The 22,500-nt window shown below is 44.0% G+C and overlaps 1 protein-coding gene across 1 annotated transcript in view; it reads left to right on the top strand.

The window, feature by feature from the left end:
• LOC143280473 (dynein light chain Tctex-type protein 2B-like) overlaps positions 1 to 5,062 on the top strand; it is a 21,519-nt gene extending 16,457 nt beyond the window's left edge. Inside the window, exons 5-6 of the mRNA XM_076585125.1 lie at positions 3,708 to 3,798; positions 4,862 to 5,062. Coding sequence (XP_076441240.1) covers positions 3,708 to 3,798; positions 4,862 to 5,027 — 257 coding nt within the window. The 3' untranslated portion in view covers positions 5,028 to 5,062. The remainder of the gene's footprint in view (positions 1 to 3,707; positions 3,799 to 4,861) is intronic.
• The last annotated feature ends 17,438 nt before the right edge of the window (positions 5,063 to 22,500 follow it).

Here is a 22,500-nt window from a genome sequence, read left to right as displayed (position 1 = left end):
TACGAGCGCTGATAAGACACTGAACTATGAGAAGAAGAAGAAGAAGAAGAAAAGATAATACAAGAGAGGCAAGGCCTTCAAGACTCACTTGTGATAAATTAAGTCCCCTTGCATTAATTACAGAGTAATTTCCCTTTTTTACTCTCTGCACCAAAACGTTTGCAAAATAAATAAAAATTCCATGCTTAGCAAAAGAATTTCCCGTTTGAACAAAAATGATAATAATGACTTCTCTTGTTGTTGTGTCAGAATATGAGATCAAAGTGCCAAGTTTAGAGAATAGAAAAAATATAGATATAACAGTAAATGCAGTTTGTATGTAATTAGGCTTCTCTCTTTTTTTTTCTTTTTTTTGTGCCCATCCCAGAGGTGCAATATTGTTTTAAACAAGATGACTGGAAAGAACTGAATTTTTCCTATTTTTATGCCTAATTTGGTGTCAACTGACAAAGTATTTGCAGAGAAAATGTCAATGTTAAAGTTTACCACAGACACACAGACACACGGACACACACACACACACAGACAACCGAACACCGGGTTAAAACATACTCACTTTGTTTACACAAGTGAGTCAAAAAGTAAGGGTAAAAGTCAGAGTTGACATTTTGTTCGATCCCAGAACTCGAAGCTGAATGTCATCGGGTTGAAGGACTGCTGGGCGGAGAGAACAAAGGAATAGACTTTGGTGCCAGAGATTGGTAGAAAGCCATTTCATCATCATCTGAATCTGACGCATCCTCTTTCACTTCGTCAGCCGCACCGGAACCCTGCAGGTACGTCCCATTAAAGGGCAGACCCCGGAATCCAAACAGGACGTTTTCCGACAGGACCGGATGGCTGCAGGCTACAAACTATAATTGTCCACGGTCACGGGAAAAACTCTCTCTCTCTCTCTCTCTCTCTCTCTCTCTCTCTCTACTGCACGCGACCCACAAGCATGATTGTGTTGACTTGAAAAACAAGTGGAATAATACAGAAGGCGCAGTGTCGCAAAAACGTCAGCCGATAATGACACCATCGGCAACAGTACAAAGCAAAATGTTGACATGGAAAACAAGTTGAACATAAAAAGGACAGTGTCGCAAAAACGTCAGCCAGTATCACCAATAGCAACAGAATAAAACAGTATGTTGACATGGAAAACAAGCTGAACATAAAAGGGGCAGTCTCGCAAAAACGTCAGCAACGTCGGCAACAGGGTGAAACAGCGCAGACCAGCCGCCGTGGCGAAGTGGTTAGCGTCGCGAAGTGGCGTCTTGGGGGACGTGGATTCAAACCCCAATGAGAGGTATGGTATTTTTCGGTCGGTTGACGGCTCCTAGCCAGAGTTTTTTTTTTATATATATATATATCAGTACATTGCCTGGTTTATCATTTTTTCCACTCTTCTACGACTCTTCGAATGACTTCCGGAAAGTGATGGCATGTCAACAACTACACAACGGTCAGTTCAGTCCCCTTGCATTATTACACAACATGCTTAGAGTGAGTGCTATATTCTACACCCGTTGTATTTACCTCTACATTTTTTTGTGGCTAGAATCCACGTACCACACAGTCGAAGCTCCTCCACATCACGGATGCGTCGTTGGGGCTCAAGTGTTGCTCAAATAATCATACCCTGACTTGAACGCTGCGGGTGTCTTGTCTCTCTCGGGACCGGATGATGCCGGGATATGTTAGGAAAGGAAGTGTAGAGAACATCCTTTTTGCGTAGTAGTCAGAAACCGAAATGAAGCACCGTGGCGGAATCGCTTAGTCGTTATACAGAGGCTTTTTCCTTCCACCGTTTTAATCTTCCCTGGCAGAATTCAGGTACCCTAATCAGACCTGGGCAGAGTGAGGAAAGTCGGAGAAAGTAAAGCGCCTTTCCCCAAGGTCACAACACCATGTCGAGACGGAGGCCTCTAAACCATGATCACTGGTGAACGCTGGATCAGACAGTCCAACACCCCCGAAAACGGAGTATGGCTGCATACATGGCGGGGTAAAAACGATCGTGCACGTAAAAGCACACTCGTGTACATAGGAGTGAACGTGGGAGTTGCAGCCCACGAACGAAGAAGAAGAAAGAGGAAGAGGATGAAGAAGAAGATGAAGAAGAAGAAGAGACAGAAGAAGAAGAAGAGAAGAAGAAGAAGAAATGAAGACAGCAACGCTACAGTGAAGAAGAAGAAGAAAAGGAAGAAGAAGATGATGAAGAAGAAGAAGAAGAAGAAGAGACAGAAGAAGAAGAAGAAGATGAAGAAGAAGAAGAGACAGAAGAAGAAGAAGATGAAGACAGCCCAACGCCTTACCCACTGTGCAATGGAACGGCCTCACGTGGTGTGGTGTCCTGTGTACACTGGATCAGAACCAACGCCACTGAAATGTTCCCCGGGACCCTCTCCCAGCCCAGTCCTGTCCGGTCTGTTATACTGCTGTCCGACGGGCGCAATAGCCGAGTGGTTAAAGCGTTGGACTGTCAATCTGAGGGTCCCGGGTTCGAATCACGGTGACGGCGCCTGGTGGGTAAAGGGTGGAGATTTTTACGATCTCCCAGGTCAACATATGTGCAGACCTGCTAGTGCCTGAACCCCCTTCGTGTGCATATGCAAGCAGAAGATCAAATACGCACGTTAAAGATCCTGTAATCCATGTCAGCGTTCGGTGGGTTATGGAAACAAGAACATACCCAGCATGCACACCCCCGAAAACGGAGTACGGCTGCCTACATGGCGGTGTATAAACGGTCATACACGTAAAAGCCCACTCGTGTGCATACGAGTGAACGCAGAAGAAGAAGAATACTGCTGTCCACCAGAACCGAAGCGGTTTTGAAAGCGTTGCTCGCTTATTCTGCGTGACCAGCATTTCGGGTGTTTGCGTATCTTGGCTTGGTTCAGGCTGGCGTAGTGAAAGGAGGCGTGGAAAAGAGCGGTGTCAGGTTTTGTCCTTAACATGAATAGATCTCCTTAGCAACAATGCCATCCTCCTCGTCAAACATCACAATATTTAATGTGTGTGTGTGTGTGTGTGTGCGTGCGTGCGTGCGTGCAGATTTACCAAGATTATTCCGTAGCCTACAGCTCCTTCGAGACGAACGTTTCGTTTGATGTTCGTCGAAAAATGTATCTACTTAAGCAGTTGTTTTCCCTTTATGACAATCGGTTTTCTTCATTCTTTTTTTCACCTCTTGAACTTGTGATTTTCTTCTACAGAAGAAATAGAAAACACGTCGGAATTCATTGAAAATACGCTAAAACTGTAGGCTATATACCAGTATGATATAAACGTGAAAGTTGTTGCTGATAATCATGATAAACTACGAAGTGTGAAAACGAATACTTTGATAATCCATTCAACTCAAGGGAGGTCACAGCCTCAGAAGGTTCGCCTACCACACCGATGCGTGGAAAAAAACGAGGAAAATATAACTGAAATTGACCGGTTTTCCCTCCGTTTTGACACGTGGGGGAGGGACACAGTTGGAAATACTGTAGAAGTTAGTTCCCTTTGCTTGCGGTTTTTCCAAATGTAGGATCTTGTTCCCGCCATTTTGATATGAAACGAATTTATACACCAGAGTAATGCTCAGGAGCAGGGCTGTATGAGAACTGGTGTCCACAGTCACCAGTGTGTGTGTGTGTGTGTGTGTGACGAGACATTCGTCAAACAAAATTCCTTTCCCCTCGTTTCTGAAGCTGGGTGCCGTGATGTTGCAGACAAGGCCTACAACAGCCAAGAGGCTCCCGAGCTCTGCAAACGGTTGGCGGATGCCATCAAAGACAAAGCCTCGAGACTGGACCTTCCGCGGTAAGCCTGGATGGTGCTGTGAGCTGCTCGGGTTCTCTTCTGTTGTTCTTTCTGTTCTGTTCTCTTCTTTTTTTTGACTCACTTGTGTAAACAAAGTGAGTCTATGTTTTAACCTGGTGTTCGGGTGTCTGTGTCTGTGTGTCTGTGTGCCCGTGGTAAACTTTAACATTCACATTTTCTCTGCAAATACTTTGTCAGTTGACACCAAATTAGGCATAAAAATAGGAAAAATTCAGTTCTTTCCAGTCATCTTGTTTAAAACAATATTGCACCTCTGGGATGGGCACAAAAAAAAAGAAGCCTAATTATATGCAAACTGCATTTACTTTTATATTTATATTTTTTGTATTCTCTAAACTTGGCACTTTCATCTGATTTTCTGACACAACAACAAGAGCAGTCATTATTATCATTTTTTGTTGAAACAGGAACATCTTTTGCTAAGCATGGAAGTTTTATTTATTTTGCAAACGTTTTGGTGCAGGTGGTAAAAAAAGAGAAATTACTCTGTAATTAATGCTAGGGGACTTAATTTGCTTTAAACTGAACTTTCTCATCTTAAACATTACATTTTGAAATTATACTCAATACATAAAAAGCTTGTGTGTTTTACTCTCAGTGTACAGGTTTTTTGGGTTTTTTTTTTTAAAGTGTATCACAAGTGAGTCTTGAAGGCCTTGCCTCTCTTGTTTTTGTTTGTTTTTGTTGTTGTTGTAAGATAGAGAAAGTTTTCACGCGTACATGCATGTTTAATGTTACATGTACTCGGGGTAAATGACAAAAGTTCTGTGAGTTTACAGATGATACAGTTGTAGCTTGTGTAGTCTTGCCTTGCCTTGCCTTGTCTTGTCTTATCTTGCCTTGTCGTGTCCAGTCATCTTATCCCGTCCTATCTCACCTTATCTTACGTCGATTATCTGACTTGATTGTTTCGTTGTGTCTGCATGTGCATACATATGTCTGAAAAGTGGAACAGGTTGTATATTTCATATACAGTGCATAACTTCATTAATTCAACCCCACTCCCATCCCCCCCCCCTTTTTTTTTTTTGTCTGTTCGCAGGTACAAGTTTGTGTCGGACGTGATGATTGGCCAGAAGCAAGACCAGGGGCTGATAACTGGCAGCCGTTGCTTGTTCGACGAGTCACGTGACAATTTCGTTTCCGCTTCCTATGAGAACAAATCCCTGTTCGCCGTGGCTACCTTATACGGGCTATATTATGAATGATGGTTTCTTTTTTTTGGTAGATGTGGACTCTTTGGGTTGTGCTTGGGATTGCAGAGGTAGGGGTGGGGGTGGGGTGTGTGTTATCACCGTCATTCTACTGGGGCACAATGTCACCAAGAGGTGTGTGTGTGTGTGTGTGTGTGTGTGTGTGTGTGTGTGTGAGAGAGAGAGAGAGAGAGAGAGAGATTTTAGACCGATCTCACATTTGTTTATTACAACAAATAACCACAATAAAAGAATTAAAAAAAGATAGCGCCTGGACGCCTGGACCTTCTGCAAAAAAAAAAAAAAAAAAAAAAAAAAAAAAAAAAGCAAAAGAAAAACGAAAGAAAAGAAGACAATAACTTACTGTCTTTCTATTCTTATTAAGATTAAAAAAAAAAAAAAAACAAACAACCAACCAACCAACCACAACAACAACAACAACAACAACCCAACACTTCAGCATATAACTGTGTGAATACAGGACTTATCCAGGGTGAATAGGCTTTTTTTTTGGGGGGGGGGGGGGGGGGGGGGGGCTGTGTGTGGGGGGAGAGGAACTAACTGTTGGATTTTGCTGTGAGGAAGAAACAAGAACATCGAGTGAATCGCTGGCGTGTTAGCACTTTGATTTGCCTCTGGACGATATTCAGCACTATATAAATAGTTTCTTCTTCTTCTTCTTCTTCTTCATTTTCGTCGTCGTCGTCGTCGTCTCCTTGAAGGAACAGAAAGGTTACTGAAACCGAGTTTTAAAATCATGTGTGAAGCAAGTGACTGCTTTATTCATGCCGGCGAAAGAAACAAAACAAAAAAAAAAAGTGTTCGAGCGGACTTTGGGGTCATGATGGTAAAAGGGATGGCACTGATCAGTTTGGTAGTGGAGTGACTCTCTTTAAGTTAGTTATGACAAGAAAAAAAAAGAAGAAAAAAAAGAAGAAAAAGAAGAGAGTGACTGCTGTGAAGAAGGAAAAAAAAAGATATACCCACTTAGATGAACAACCAGCTGCATTCACTCGTCTGATACTTGATGTTACATACATCCAATACGTGCCTGTAATTAAGCTGTTCGTACATTAAGCAGAGAGAGCGATTAGTATTCAGTTTCAGTTTCAGTTTCAGTAGCTCAAGGAGGCGTCACCGCGTTCGGAAAAATCCATATACGCTACACCACATCTGCCAAGCAGATGCCTACACCAGCAGCGTAACCCAACGCGCTTTGTCAGGCCTTGAGAGAAAAAAAATTAGTACGTTAATTAGTACTTCATCAATGGATGGGGAAAGGAGGGAGAGGAAACATTGATTAATGAATTTTAATGCAAAAAATACTTCATATATGATAATTTTTTTTTTTATTATTATAGAAAATTGCGTGACAACAGTTTAGCGGATATTTGTCTACTTAATTTTATAGTTTGTTAAGTCTTTTCTCCGAGAATCGCAACCTCACTATCATCGAGCTAGCTTTATATATATATATATATATATATATATATATATTATATATATATATATATATATATATATAATATTATTATATATATATAAATATATTATATATATATATATATATATATATATATGTGTGTGTGTGTGTGTGTGTGTGTGTGTGTGTGTGTGTGTGTGTGTGTGTTTATATATATATATAGAGAGAGAGAGAAAGAGATACGCTTTTGACGCTTTGATATTTTATTGTCATTACCTGCATAGGTCTATTGACAAGGGGGTGATAGGGTTAATTCTTATGTCACCACAAGTACCATACCACACTCTGCTTAATCCATCAAAACAAAACAAAACAGCGAGAGAAAGAGATAGATATAGAGAGAGACCATATTATGGATCTCATTGTGGTATTTCTGCAAACGAGTGGACAGATACAATAAGAGGTGCACTGGGCATTATTAATATATATATGTGTGTGTGTGTGTGTGTGTGTGTGTGTGTGTTTATATATATATAGAGAGAGAAAGAGATACGCTTTTGACGCTTTGATATTTTATTGTCATTACCTGCATAGGTCTATTGACAAGGGGGTGATAGGGTTAATTCTTATGTCACCACAAGTACCATACCACGCTCTGCTTAATCCATCAAAACAAAACAAAACAGCGAGAGAAAGAGATAGATACACAGAGAGAGACCATATTATGGATCTCATTGTGGTATTTCTGCAAACGAGTGGACAGATACAATAAGAGGTGCACTGGGCATTATTAATATGTGTGTGTGTGTGTGTGTGTGTGTTTTAAGGTTCAGAACGAATAGAGGCGCAAAGTGCAACCACTGGCAATGCTGGAAGAAACTAAAAACATTAACAAATGAAAGAAGAGGTAAGGGAGAAATACGGGAACTAAATGGGAGTGTGTGGAGGGATGGTGTTGGACTCAGATCTGGCTATTGTCTCAGAAAAACAAACAAAAAAAACAACCATGGATGTTTACATATATACCTACGAAAAGTGGTAAAAACATATGCATGGACATATTATGTCAGGGGCATGGACAAAAGTCTTGTGACAAAAAGACTACAATTACAACGGACTAAGATAATGTTTTTGTTTCTTTTTTGTTTGTTTTTTTGTTTTATTATTATTATTTATTTTTTTGATAACTGGCATTGTGTGTTTTTTTCTGTGCGTGTGAGCTCTGTGCGTGTGAGTGTGTGTGTGTGTGTGATCACGTGTGCGTATGTTTGTGTGTGTATTTTTGTGTATGTATGTTTGTGTGAGCGCGCGCCTTGTATGTGTGTGTGTGTGTGTGAGCGTGTATGCATGTGTGTATACACGCTTTCGTGACATCCTATATAGCGCCTCCATTCGCATTCTATGAAATAACTCGCTTGCGATTCGTGTTATTACTATCAAAAATAAAGAAAATCCACGACTTAGTTGCGACTTTTTTCTTCTCTTTTTAACCGGTTTAGTAACTGTTAATTATGCCTGCATGCGCGAGAGTGTACATCACGGAAGAAAAAAAATATTTGGAGTGAAAGATAGTGAAAGTAATGATGATAGCACAAAACTCCGGTGTCGATTCCTGCAAGCTGATTCATTAGTAATTTCTTTCCCGCCAAGCTGTAAGTTAGTGTTCCCACTTGTTCGTTCAATCTTGTTTAATTCCAGAGTACCTTTTTTTTCCCCCGTACTGAAATTATCGGTATAGTTTGATTGTTCGGTGTTCTTGCATTTCACCTTGCATACCTCATTCGACAGAATATCAGATTCATAAGTGAACAGCTCTGAGCTCTCTCTTTCCCCAGCACACACACTCTCTCTCTCTCTCTCTCTCTCAAGCCCACTTTAAGTTGAGGGAGTTAATCTGACGACGACTGTTGGGACAGTAACTGTAGACGAGTTAAGTCCCTTACCATGTATTACAGGTCGCGAACTTTCCATTGCGTTCGACGACGTTTTATTTATTCATTGATTTGATGGTTCACGTTGTGAACAAATGCAGTTATCAGTAGTAGTAGCAGAACTAAAACTTTCCAGTTTTAGAGTCATGCATGCGTGTGAATGACTGGTGCGAAAGCGCTTTGATTTGTCTCTGCACAAGATTCAGCGCTATATAAATATTATTATTATTATCATTATCATTATCATGCATTTCTTGTGTTTTCTTTCCCTTGTTTCCATTCTTTTCCTGTCACCAGGACTTGTGAGCCAGCGTACACAGCTGATCGGGGTTCGGGTCCCTATTTCGGTGTGTATACCAACAGTGTTGTCTCTTCCGGGGAAGGCAATTTTATTTCGATTTTCCTCACTCCACCCAGGTGTGAATCAGGAGGGAAGCTAGGTGACTTTGGTTATGGAGGGTTAATTAAAACGGCGGAAGGAGAGGACTGGGCCCCGCCTCCCTCCCTGTACCAAGCCCTAGACAGTGGATATGAATTCACTGCCCCTGTGGTCGTAAGAGGCTACGAGAATACAATCTATTTAACTCACTCAGTACGGCCAGTCCTCTCTTCTCCTCTACACAGACCCCTCGGATGTCCAGTGGGTGTCTGAATGACCCAACCTTTAGCTTCCGTCGTCAGAACTGTGGTATTCTTTGTCAACATTCACCTCTTCAGTATAAGAGTGTTCCGCTTGCAATATTTTGATTATGGTAATTGGGGTGAAACGCTGTTAACGTCGTCTCTTTCGCCGTTCGTATGGAGAGAGTTAAAAGGCTACGAGAGAGTATAATCTATATATAAACCGTATGACTTATTTCAAAGACCCTGTGTATACCCTGTATAATTTTGGGTCATTGCTTGTTACTCAGTACATGGCCCCTTTAAGCGCGCAGCTCATTAATTTTCTTATGCGTGCAGATGGTGTTTATTTTATTTCATTGATAGGATGGACATGTGTTCAATAACGTGTTTATGCAGAAACTGCATTTTACGACTTACCGCCGGCGACAAAGTCTCGTTTCAGATGTTAATGTGCGAGGGAGAGGGTGGAGAAAGATCGGGAGAGCGAGAGAAAGAAAGGAGGGGGGGGGGGGGGGGTAGGCGAACACAAACTCAGTCCATAAGAGATAGGAGGAGATACCTGACTTAACACGACAGGATTAATCAAGTTTTTAAAATATCGATTATCATCGAACAGACATGTATGGCTAAAAGCCAGGGAGTCAAGAGGGGGGTGGATTCTCTTCAGTTTATCGTACACCTTGATAACCCTTCCAGTTTATCACCACGTATGAATTAGTCCCAGATAAGTCTTCTGTTTATCACCACACACGACTTTAGTCCCGGGTAATTATGACGGTTTTATCATCACAGACTACGAGATAAACCTTCCGTTTATAAACACTGAGCTGATTTGGGTATGATACATTCTTTTGTCCGGCGTTCCATCTCCCAGACTAAAGTCCACTTCTAATCAGACTCAGGGGCTCACACAGGGATACTGTTATCGGTGATACATTATAGGTACAGGTGATACCCCCCCACCCCTCTGATGATGGTTTGTGCTGATGTGAAAGATGAGAGAGAGAGAGAAAGAGAGAGAGAGGAGGCTGAAGTCCACCGTGTTCAGCTTTGATAAAGGGTAAAGTCGATCATAGGTCCTTTCTTGCGAGGAAAACACGCACGCGCGCGCACCCTCGTGCGCGCGCAGTCGAATAAAAGTTACCCGAAAAATTTTGCGGTACCCAACAAATCCTATCCAATAAAATTGTGTGTGTGTGTGAGCGCGCGCGCGCGCGCGCGCGCGTGTGTGTGTGTGTGTGTCTTCAGGATTGATGTGGGTGGCTCAAGACTTGTCAAGGGGAGACCAACGACTCCACTTTGGCGCTCACTTACCTCCCCTGATGATTCCGGTCATTGATGCCAGAGACTCGAGCACTGAAACACTCGTCATTGACAGGAACACGCACGCACGCGCACACACACACACACACTACAATTCCCAAAAAATAATTTTTTACCGGCAGTTATGTACCCAAAGCGCCGCGATGAATGAACAGCGACAAAGTACAGACCTGCAGAAAATGTGAAAAAAAGAGCATTATATACAATTATTCTTTAGCAGGGTGATATTGAACTCCATACATTCTTCTAGTCCACAGATATAAAAAAAAAAACTGAACTTTTCGCTCACACGTGCACACGGCACACACGCACGCCCTGACACACACACACACACACATGTACATTCACAACTCGCGCACACAACCCTTCAACACATCCAATTATATATACCTCCCAGCGACCGAGGTCACCTCATCGATGATCCTGCTCGTTCCATTAGACCACCATCACCAACGTAGCCTGCGAGTCGCTTTTTTGTTGTTGTCATTGCTGTTGTTGCTTTACAGGTCCAGCCTGCAGTTGGAGGAGTTGAATCTCACCGGGTATTCAAATGTACGATGAGATAAAACTCTCTCCACTACATAACACACCTGACTGTCGGTCTCGTTATTTCAGTGCGACTTGACGTGGGTGGTGGTGGTGGTGGTGGTAAGGGAAAGCAGCCCGGAGGGTTTTTGTAGGTCCGCGAAATCAGTAGGTTCCCCTTACTTTCCCCCCGCCCCCCACTTCCCTTGTCCTTTACTCCTCACCCATCCTTTGGCGACTTCCACATCCAAGAGCTTCTTATATCATCAGGAACGTATCCCGTAAAAGGCGATCCTAAACCCTCAACAACTGGACCTTCAGGGTATCAGCCAACAGGACGCTATGCTCAGCTATTACCAAAAGCCGATGATCTCCGATTCTTTAGGACGTCAAGATAAAAAGGCGCCGTAACTTATTTCCTCAGCTCAGTCTTCAGAACGTAACAAAGCAGAGTGCGGGGTTCCTAAACTCAACTCCAGCCGTGGGACTAAGGAACCGTGCGCTAAAATTTCTTGTCCTGAAACACCAAAGAGCCCCAAATTGTCGATTCCAGAACTACACTGGACTGTCGTTCCCCGTGTGGCACTTCTCAAAACCAAACTGATGCGGGTTTCCAGACTCAAACTACATTTTCGAACTTCCCCCTCGCTCCAGGAGAAAGCTTGATTCCCAACTCAGCACACAAAGACAAAAGTGTGTTCCTCGATCTCCTTTGGCATTCCCGTTCCCCTCAGTGCTGAGTGAATGGGAGTTCCCCAAATCCCTCAACACCAAGGGGGCGGGTGTCTGTAGCTTCTCGGTGTCAAATGACTATGCGTTCGTCAGCACCTGTAATAAACAAAGTGGAATCTGCGTTCAACACCTGTCCCACACAGAAACGACCCCGACGGCTCTGGAATACCCTCCTACAATGCAACCTTCGCCGAACCAAGACCCAAGCCATGAACAGCTTCAGGACGTCAGGCAATAGGCCGTTGAACACCTTTCTTACTCGGCAGTACTGTGATGTAAGCTTCTCAGCGACAAAATAAAACGAGAGAGAGAGAGACCACTTGTTCAGAAACAAGCAAGCAATGTGGAGAAGAGAGTCAATTCGCGACTAATGTAGATACAACAGGTAACTTTTAAGTCCGACAGACATTACATTATCTGAGGGGTAACGGCTGCAAAAGTTGTGAAATTCCAGTTTCCGTCTGTGACAGCTGCAAAAGATGAACTGTACATTAAAGATTCAGTGAGAAATACATACATTATAAATAATTACACACTACAGTAAGATTACCCAAAGTGAACCGTTGTGAACCCAGGTAATCACTACCGATTCGATGGATAGACTCGTCCAAATAAGATTCCAACTGAAGAAAATTCCTAAATTGTTCCACTTACCACAATCCCTGATGGGAAGACATTGTCACAAAAAAAACCGACACTGTCAGAGTGAGTCATGATATTTCACAACCCATGATCTCTTTCAACAGACTTTTCCATTTCTGAGTTTTAGACACTCGGCAGTCATTTGTCCATGTATCACCTTACCTAATACACATCCGATTATGAAGGCATCACAGTAAAAAGAAAAAGAAAAAAGATCGATTGTTATCCACAGGATACAAATTCAGTATGGATCCGCCCAGGGTGTAGGACAGACGAGGCGTGTGATAGAACCCTGACAGCACGTCAACCAACACTACACGCAGAGACAAACAAGGGCCGTGATCTACCACTTGACGACACCGGCATGTTGTAGGGTAAACAATGAAGGTGAAGGCAAACACTGTCCGCTACCCGTCACGTAGGCCTTACCTTTACGTATCGACTCCACTCTTACCTGACTGGGGTTTAGGTTTGGGGGAGGGGAGGGGAGGTGGGCGCGTGGGGGGACTTGTCACCGGCAAGCCGAGTTCTCTCCAGAACGTTCTACACCCCGCTGTAGAAACGTCGGAAATAATTTTCTGAAGGCAAAAAACGTCGGTAAATTATTTTTTTCTCGAGGCGTTGCAATCAGATAAACGTTTTCCCTGAAACTGTATTTTGGGGTCACGGTGTTGAACTTCATGTCAGCTGAAGGTTAATTATCTGCTCCTGTGAGAAATACAAGCATAGACGAGGTCAGAAACTCAAATGTTAAAAATGAATGTTGGGTTCAGATATATTCGACTTTAACTTAAAAACCCACAAAAAAACAAAAAACATGAACACAACATAGTGCTAAAACTCGGTTGTATCACCGATCTGTACAGAGGCCAATAATGCCTCCAACTGACAGAACGTGGTCGTATACCTTGGCTAACTAAATAAGTTCAAGCGCCTCTCAAAAACGTCGTAAAACGACGTCAACTCGCTGTCGTAAATTGCCACAAAGTGCTTTTTGTGTCGTTTTCCCCTGCTCTTTCACCGGAGAACTCCCCCTTATCTCCCCTTTCCCCAACAGTTCACAATACCCCCTCCTCAACACCTGAACTTCACTGCTGTACATACTGTGTACCTTGCACGTAAAGCTTGTGACCTCAATTGTAGGCATACATTTCCCAGCATTCTTATCATCCTAAAACTAAAATCACAATGCTGTGCCTCTGATTAAATGCACACGAAAACCCTGTAAGCCCTTACCACGAGTACTGCCTGTACAAGTTGTGAGGGAGAGGGGTAATTGACAAAAAAAAAATGCATGCGTTGTTTTCCATGTGCCGGGTTCATCACCTACCTACCGCCAATAGTGCAAAGTACCGCCGATAGTGCAAAGTCCAAGCGGTCATAAGACTTCATGACTAACGCTTAGCAAGCAAAAGCCCAGCGAAGAACAAGCAGACCGACGGAGTAGCAACCTACTTTTGTGAGGGCCGTTGTATTGCTCTACCTTGCCTGGCCCCCTGTGATAAGGGGGAAAAGGGGACAGGGAGGCGCGTGTGTGGGCCAATGGCAGGCCCCGATGACACGTCCTTTTTCGGCACTGCTGATCATGGTGCTGCAACGAGAACACATTGGAGTAGTGGTGGAGAGGGGGAGCGGGTGGGCAGAGGAGGTTTGAAGTAAAAAGAGGGGGGGAAAAAAGGGAAGAAAAACGCACCGAGATTAATAGTCATAATCGTTCATAATGAAATCAAGTAACTAAATTATTTTCCTCTACAATTAGGCATGAAGGAACAATCACTGTTTACGATGAAATACATAAACAGAACGTACCATCTGGCGTTAGGCGAGAAAAAAATATTCTGGTTTAATATCTTTTCCTCTATGCAAATTCCTGTTCAGAACGTTTAGCTGCAACACAACCTATTAACCTGTTTTCATCATTATGATACAATTAGGTCCAAACATGTGGTCATGCAAAGAAATTCTTATCCCTAACCCAGTACCTTCCAGCACAAACCCACACTCTCTCTCTCCACCCTATCCCAGTCTCCGATCTCAAGTCAAACAGAGGGTTGGTGGTCAGGCTAACGGCACTCGACCAACGTGCATTACCTTTTACAACACCAGATCTCTTGATATTTATAATCAAAGTCATTTGACGGAAAGCACCTCCAACGAACGACAAGATTTCATGCAATCCACTGACGTCAGAGTCAGATGTAACAGCAATGACAGTGTGCACCTGTGGTAGCCCACGGGAAGGGAAACTTTACTTCTCTTAGGGGCTTATTGCCAACAGGTATCCAGCTCTAACGACTAGTTTTGTCGTGGTGTTCTCCACTCCGTGGAATAAAATCAGACACCTCAAGGATCGCTGACTAGGAACGATTCCAGTAAAAGAAAAGGAAAAAGGTGCAGAATCGGAGAAATAAACTGCCTAAAGTTAGCAAATTATTGCACCCTCTGTCAGACCAAGCGTGATAATGACCAAGGCGGATAATTCGAACAGAAGTTGACCTGTCTCACACATGCCGCGTCACATGAAAAAGTCGCGAATAGTTTTCTTTCGAACCATAGGACATTTTTTTCATTGGTTTAAAACAACAAGGGGATCAAACAGAGAAAGTTCACGAACGCTTAGAACAAGACTTACCAGAGACACTGGCTGAATATACGTGCATACACGCACCTTTTTCAGTGGTAGAGTACAAAGTTAAACGCTAAGAAGAAGACTCAACAGAAAAAAAACATCGGCTGAAGATGTATTCTGCACTTACTTTTTATACATACACCTTTTCAGCAGTGGAAGAAAACCTGGCTTGTGTTGAGCCGAGTAGGACCGACCCGCGGGTGGGTGATCCGTGTGGAAGGAAAGGGGGACGACAGTCAAGTGACTGACGCTACGTGCTCAGGGGCCCGTTGTGGCCACTCTGCGTCTTGTCTCGAGGACCCCCACCCCCACCCCCCGCGACACTCTGCCTCTTGCCTCGATGTGGACCCCCCCCCCCCCGCCCCCCTAGCCCCAACACTACAGCTCTCAGGAGGAGAAAGGGGGTCACCACAGGCTGTTATCTCCTGGCCTTCCCCTCCCTCCAACCCCTCTCTCCCGTCCCACCCACCCCCTCACCGGCTCCCCATGTGGACAGGTCTTCGGCATACCTATATACCGGGGTCTCTGGGAAACCAACCAAGATAGTGCGGACACACACGCACACACATGCGCGCACACGCATGTACGAACACACACGCACGCAAAGGCACACATATATACTTAGGAGGTCGCTTGCTTTATCTGTTGCCATAGAAGAAAGCAGTAGCACCAAAGTAAACTTTCCTGCCTAAAGACCACCCCCCTTTTTTTTCCCCGATAATTTTTTTTTTCCATACATTTGTGGTTGAAAGGATAGGGATGGGGAGGGACAGACAGGTTGTGTCCGAGTGAAGGTAAGTCCCCCTCCTCATTTACAGTTAATATTGGGTACAACTTTAAAAAATGCCACGGGCATAAGAATTGCCGCAAGAACACTAGATCTTACTAACTGCACCTGTTTTTTTCAATATTTACATCAAGGATGACTCAGAATTACACTGGAAATATGGCCTGTACAGCACACAGTCTGACAAGCGAGCAATAGCTTTCCAAGACGTAAACATTGCCAACGAGACAAGGTTTTACACCGCATGTTCCACGCAACGTAGTCTGACGCACTGAACTATAAAAGATATATATATATAGATATATATATATATAACATACAAATATCATAACTCAAACGTCTGAAAGCTATCCACGAAAAAGCATGAAAAAAAAATCCACGGGCAGATTTAGCATGGGAACAACACTGACGCGTCACACCAAGGAGCAGAACACACAGGACACGAGAGGCGAAAACTTTGGAGATAAAGTTATGAAGCGGACATACGTACACAAGCAAAAGAGTGGCCCTCCTCCTGGCTTGACCACACAACTTGTATGGGTCAGCCTGATAACGTTTTGACGTTGCCATAGCAACAGGTGGTGGTTCGCATTGACAACGTGGCAGTACCGTAAGCCCCCTCCACCCTTTCACTAATCCCCCTACTTTGAAACCCTCGTCAACCTCAGTGGAATAATCCATTGCACATAGCCTTGGGATTCCCTGGCGTGTCGAATGCCTGAGACGGACGACAGATTCATGCCCTTGTAACGTTTCAATCAACGGGCCAAAAAGCTGATTTTGTGGACAGGCGTTTTCTCCCCCACCCCTTCTATTTATGACGAGTGCCGGTCAACTGATCTTTGCTTTCGGAGTGATCACAGCGAACTCATCACGGTGTGTTACTTTTCATCGCGGTAACAATCACCCAGTTCCCTCGATCTGTCTAAATAGAAACTTTGGTACAACATCAAACGCCGCCCTCTCACCCACCTCCTTCACCATTCCTCTTCCCTCTACATTTAGGCCGATGTAGCGGAAACATATCTGCTCACTTTGCGTTTTTCTGAGCATTCTCGATATTTACCGTAAGCTGACCTTAACTGCGACGAAATGAAGCCCAAGAGCAGGGAGAAGCCTTTCCGAAATGTGTACCGGTAGTTTTGCATACACAGTCATTGCCATTTAGACTGGACAACGAAGAAGCCGCTACAGTCCTTCCGCATTCACCTCCTTCACCTCGCTTTCCTGCCCGTGAGGAAATTAAGAGGGGGGTGGGGGGTGGGGGGGCTTTTTGGGGGAGGGGAAGGAGAAGGGGTACGAAGGGTGGGGGGTTGTTCTGAGTATTTTATAATAATGACCAGTGTTTGAATGAATGGAAACTGAACATATTCCGACACTTTACTTACACTGTTCACACTTTTACGGTGTCTACAGCACTGCTGCACAACTCATTTTCCTTTGAATGTTGGCGACAACGAAGTCTAGAAGTGCTGACAAGGAAATTACGCTCCTTTTCTCGGTCTAAGGGAGAATAAATGCACAGGAAAGACAGAAAAACAAGCATTTCCTTACTTGCGACTTGGGCAGCTTTTTTCCCCGTTCCCACTCAGAGACGCGACTTTCTTCGAAGCTTACTTCAAACTGAGGGCATCTGAGCAGCTGTATTAGAAAAAAAAATCTTTATCTCAAGAAAAGAAGTTGAGCGGGAATTTGGAACACGATAACCACGAGTTTTTCCGATAGGCTGCACGTGCACATTCAAGTGCCGGCGCTGTCAGTGCCTGATGGGCCTGTCAATGTCCACATCACGAGTTCAGACTCAGTGCGCCTCAAACACGTATATGCGCGCGCGCGCGCACACACACACACACACACACAGTATGCCCTCAGCAAATCGACAGACTGCATTATATTTCACCCCTGACAGGCAAAACATACATCCTGGTTTCACATTCAAATCGAAGACAACTGAACAGGAGACATTTTAGAAGCTTCTACGAACGTCGTCTTTTTCATTCTAACAATTCAAAATGGGTCGGAAAAAAGAGACATGGGGCAAGAATAATAATGATAAAAAAAGAACAAAAACATTTAATAAGATAAATCAATGTATGTATTCCCATTGTCGAAAATTCACAAGCACAACTAAAAAAAAAAAAAAGGAAAACTATGCCTCAAAGAAGAGAATAGCCCGACTTAAAGTAAAGAACACCACCACCTCGCGAAACGTAATGTCTGTGTGTAATCAATATGTGTGCCCACCCCATATCAATCTCCTCAACTCGCTGTTTGGAGGGTCGACGCTGAAGGTACAGTACGGGGCTCTTCCATTCACCCCCATTACCTCCACAAACACCTATCTCCACCGCCTCTCGACACAGCTATCGGGGACTAAAACTCATGTTTGTGAACAGCCCCCTTCCCTCTCCCACCGTGCCCTACCTTCCTTACACCCGACCTCCCCCTTAAACCCTTCTTTTCAACGTCCCTCCACCCTCTTTGCCAAACAACCACGTCTTCAAACCGCCCATGTTCTTCAGTAGTGCAACAAACACTGGACCAGTGTTGGGTCAAGTTATGAACTCGATCTAAAGCGTCCTTCAGGAATGAAAGAACTTCCAGTGCTGTCTTTAGCATGTTTTTAATATCCCTCCACACACCCTCACCCCCTCCTTGCGACTTTCCGCTCCTCTGGACACTTCGTCTGTCCATGGCTAATCTTGACCACCTTGAGGTAATAGGAAACAGACTGAGGCACACCACTTATTGGAGGAGGAGGGGGGAATGGCCATTTGTCCCCCTAGCCCCAGACCCCGGCTGGTGTCCAAAGTTGTTGACCGGCTGTCCGTTTGAACAAGCCGTGGTTTGGGTTTGTGACTATGTCCAGATTAACTTACCTAACGTGTTTTTCTGGTACCTTCTCTCTGTACCTGGGCGTCTGGGGAGCCGAGGGGTGTGGCGTAACGGAGGATCAGGCGGTGTATCTTAAACACTCCACGGTCCTCTGCCCGTTTCTGACTTTACCCCCCCCCCCCTTCCTCCCCCTTCTCCCCAGATTCCTGTTCTGGAGCCGTCGATGGGCTGCCTGACGAAGACAAAACTACAGGCCTCTTTTTTGCGCGCTTCATGTCTGACATCGACAAGAAAGCTCGCATTTACTGAATGAAGCTGGTAGTGCATGTATACGATTATCAATTTTGTGTTCGTTTTGGGAAGCATTGACCAAAAGGCTTTACAATGGAGTTTAAAAAAAAAAAAAGGGAAAACATATTGGAAGGAGTTTAAGCTTACCGACTTAAATCTTTTGATCAAACATGCAGGTACACACGCTCACACAAATTGCCCCTCCCCACCTCTCTCGGTGAGGAAATGCGTTGGTTTATGAATTAGCCCTGTGTTATATACTTTAGAATTCTGTGTTTTGTTAAAATATGTTTCTTTGCACTCCACACACACGGAATCCAGAGAGAAGCACATGCAGTATGCAGGAGCATGATCCAGTAACACGGCCTGACGTGCTCGTTGTGGGGAAACTCACGCCCAACATTCTGTACACAGGGCAGGGGAGGTAAGTAATGCAAGGTGAAGACAAAGGCGACATGCGATCCAACTCCCGTTCAGTGTCACTGAGATTCGCCACGGGCGTGTTGGGAGAAGTAGACTGAGGGGGGAAAAAAAGGAGAAAAATAGACTACATTGTCAAGCCTTCACTTTCTGTTTACACATCAGTGATCGACTATCTGCCATGATAAATGCATGCTTTTGGAAGGGCGCTTACACATATTTGTAGTCAAAGGAATGAATAAACAAAACCACCAAAAAGAATATGAATAAACTATAAATAAAAAATATTTTTGTAACCAAACCATCTGTTTCACCCTCCCCCCCCCCCCCCCTTTTCACTGCCCGTGCAATCTTTTTAATTATGCCGTGTCGTTCAAGGTTCGGTTTACATGACAAGTGTTGAAAAAATTCCATGCGATGTCATTGACATCAGAAATACGTTGAACAAGTTGGAGAGTATGTTTTTAGAATCCCGATCTGAACATGAAAAAAAAGGATCAACTTCCCAGTGCGTTTTATCCCTTATGCGATGCGTTGTGGTTGGGGTGTGTGTGTGTGTGTGTGTGTGTGTAAGTTTAAACATGAATGAACCGCTAAACCTCAAGCAGACAGAAGCCCAAAATTTTTATGCAGACGTACATTTTATACGAGCAGAAACATCTCCCACTTTATACGACAAATAGTTTTAGTGTTACCGATTTCACACACATACACAGTAACAGTCGGCTTAAAAAATGGAGAGGGGATTGAAATGCACACACACACACATACACAAAGAGAAAGAGAAATTCGTTCAAGCATCGTAGACTTACTACACACGTGTCCACGCAAACACCGCAGTCATTTACTGATAACACATGCAGAATGGACTCACCGGCTTCTCTACTCAGTACGGCTTCCCGCTGGGGATGATGAACGAACCCGCGTTCGTCACGACTAATACTATGGGAAGGCATCCGTACCTCGATTTGTATGCCAGTGTACACATGTACATGTGTATGAAATGGCCAAACCGTCTGCACAGACCCAGGCTTTGACACACAACTGGCCGGGGGGAGTCTGATGAACAATTCTTCAGTGCGACGCCCCTATAACTCTCAGAGTGAAGGGAGGAGGAGAAAAAGGTGACACGTACTAAAACGTACAGAAACCAAAATTATTCTTTTCCTAGACAAAAGCAATATCAAAGACAGAAATCACAACACGCACACACACAAACGCGCGCTGACACAAAAATGCAAAAAAAACACAAAAAAAAACCCCAACCAAAACCACAAACAATGCCCAGCTACAATACCCAGTCATGAAGTCAATGTCCTAACCCTCCCCCCTCTCCCTCCCAAAAAAAAGAAACCATACCGAAAAGCCAACCGATCACATAAGAACGTCCGCAGAACCCAACCCTAAATCTTAATTTTCAAGACCTACTGTACACCACCCATAAGCCTATAGACACTGTGCACATGCGCAGCTAACAAAGACGTCAGCACGGTAAAGGTTCGACCATAAACTTCAGAAACAGTCCAGGCGCAAAGACAAGAGCCAGCAATAAAGACAAGAGCCAATCGCAAAGTCTACATCGTAAGACCAGCAGCACCCCCCCCCCCCCCCCCCCCCCCCCACCCGCGGTAAAGATAACACCCAGTCACTGAACACAACCGGAGGGAGCACTGTCTGATAAAGCTGTAATCCTCATAAAGCGGTGCCATAGCGAATCATGTGTCGCAATATACTGCTTCTGTGGCTGTGCTTGAAAGGGAAAGCTGGTTCAAAAGCAAGCAAGAATTACTCTAACAGCAACAAAAGCTATACAATTCAATTTCGTCTTTCCTTCCCATGAAAGAGGAAGAACAGACGAGTTAATATAATATATACCCTGCTGTGACGGATCATAGGATGGGTCTGACGGCCTGTCAACTTTTCTCAGTGTCTAGTGTGGTGTATGGGGATCAGCCCTGGTAGGTGATGGTGGTCCTCACACTGTCCCCACTCCCTATATACTGAGCCAGACAAACATGAAGTGGGCAGCATGTGACGTGTCCATCAGTGGGGCAAATCTCATCCACGTGACAAGTTTGCCATTTAAGTCACTGAGCACCTTAACTTGAATTACCTTGAAACAACATGGGACCATAACTACTATTGATACGTACTGAGCAGTTTTGACAAAGCCCGACAACAGCTCGTTATAAAATCGATACCCTGAGGTACTAAAACCCATACTCCGTCAGTGCTGAAACCGGTAGTGTTAAATTGGTATTATACTTGATTCCATAACTATCACTGCTATGAACTGTGTGGCAAACGCATGGAAGTACCAAACCTACTATTCCGTAGTGCTAAAACAAGTATTTATTTGGTAGTGCTAGTGCTACAACTAGTGTATCTGGTTGTGCTAAAACTAGTGTAAATGAAGAAAAAAAAACACCAAAAAACCCCAACCCAAAACAAAAACAAAACCACTCAAATACAATTACAATACTGACAAGACCGATTCAGATTCATGTTTATCTCAAACTATTCATGAAATAAGAACGGAATTAATAAACTACAACTTGGTGACATTAACAAAGACCGAACGCATCGGTCAGAAAGAACAATGACTTGAGGAAAGGCAACAGAACAATATCAGTCATGTTCAGAACGACTATAGTGCTCAGCTCAACTCACTTCCGTGGATCCCATCTGCAAGTGAACACCCGACTTCCTCGTCGTGAACAGTGGGACGCTACTAAAGATCAAACGACCACTTCGAGAAGGCAGTCACACTGACCCATCACTATGCTTGGAAAACCTTGCAGGAGACTAAAGAGGGCCACTTGTAGTCGTCGCCCCATGCCACCGTAAGCTGGAAGAGTTAGATCTGGCAGATCGCAATCACCATGCTAAGACCTAGCCTTCCAACTCACGGGGACACAGGCTGGTTCGCTCCTTTTGATGGCCACTTCGTAATCACCATAAAATAAACGCTTTGAAAAGCCTTTTTAACAACAAAATCCAAAACGAGACAGAACCAAAAGGCGCCTGGCTTTTGTACACAGCAGCTGACCTAACAGCCTGAACTAAGCACTATCCTCAACATTAACGACCTGAACTAAGCACTATCCTCAACATTAACGACCTGAACTAAGCACTATCCTCAACATTAACGACCTGAACTAAGCACTATCCTCAACATTAACGACCTGAACTAAGAATCCAGTTAACTCCTGCCTCTCTAACCACAGCTCACGAAATAAAAGCTGTGCTGATGTCAAAAGCTTTGGGAGGCCCTGTAAACCAGTCACCAGCAGCTGAACACGAACCACCGTCAGTTTGACCTTGTC

This window comes from Babylonia areolata, chromosome 3 (genome assembly GCF_041734735.1).
Source record: "Babylonia areolata isolate BAREFJ2019XMU chromosome 3, ASM4173473v1, whole genome shotgun sequence".
Lineage (NCBI taxonomy): Eukaryota > Metazoa > Mollusca > Gastropoda > Neogastropoda > Buccinidae > Babylonia > Babylonia areolata.
This window is presented reverse-complemented; position numbering and strand designations above follow the sequence as displayed.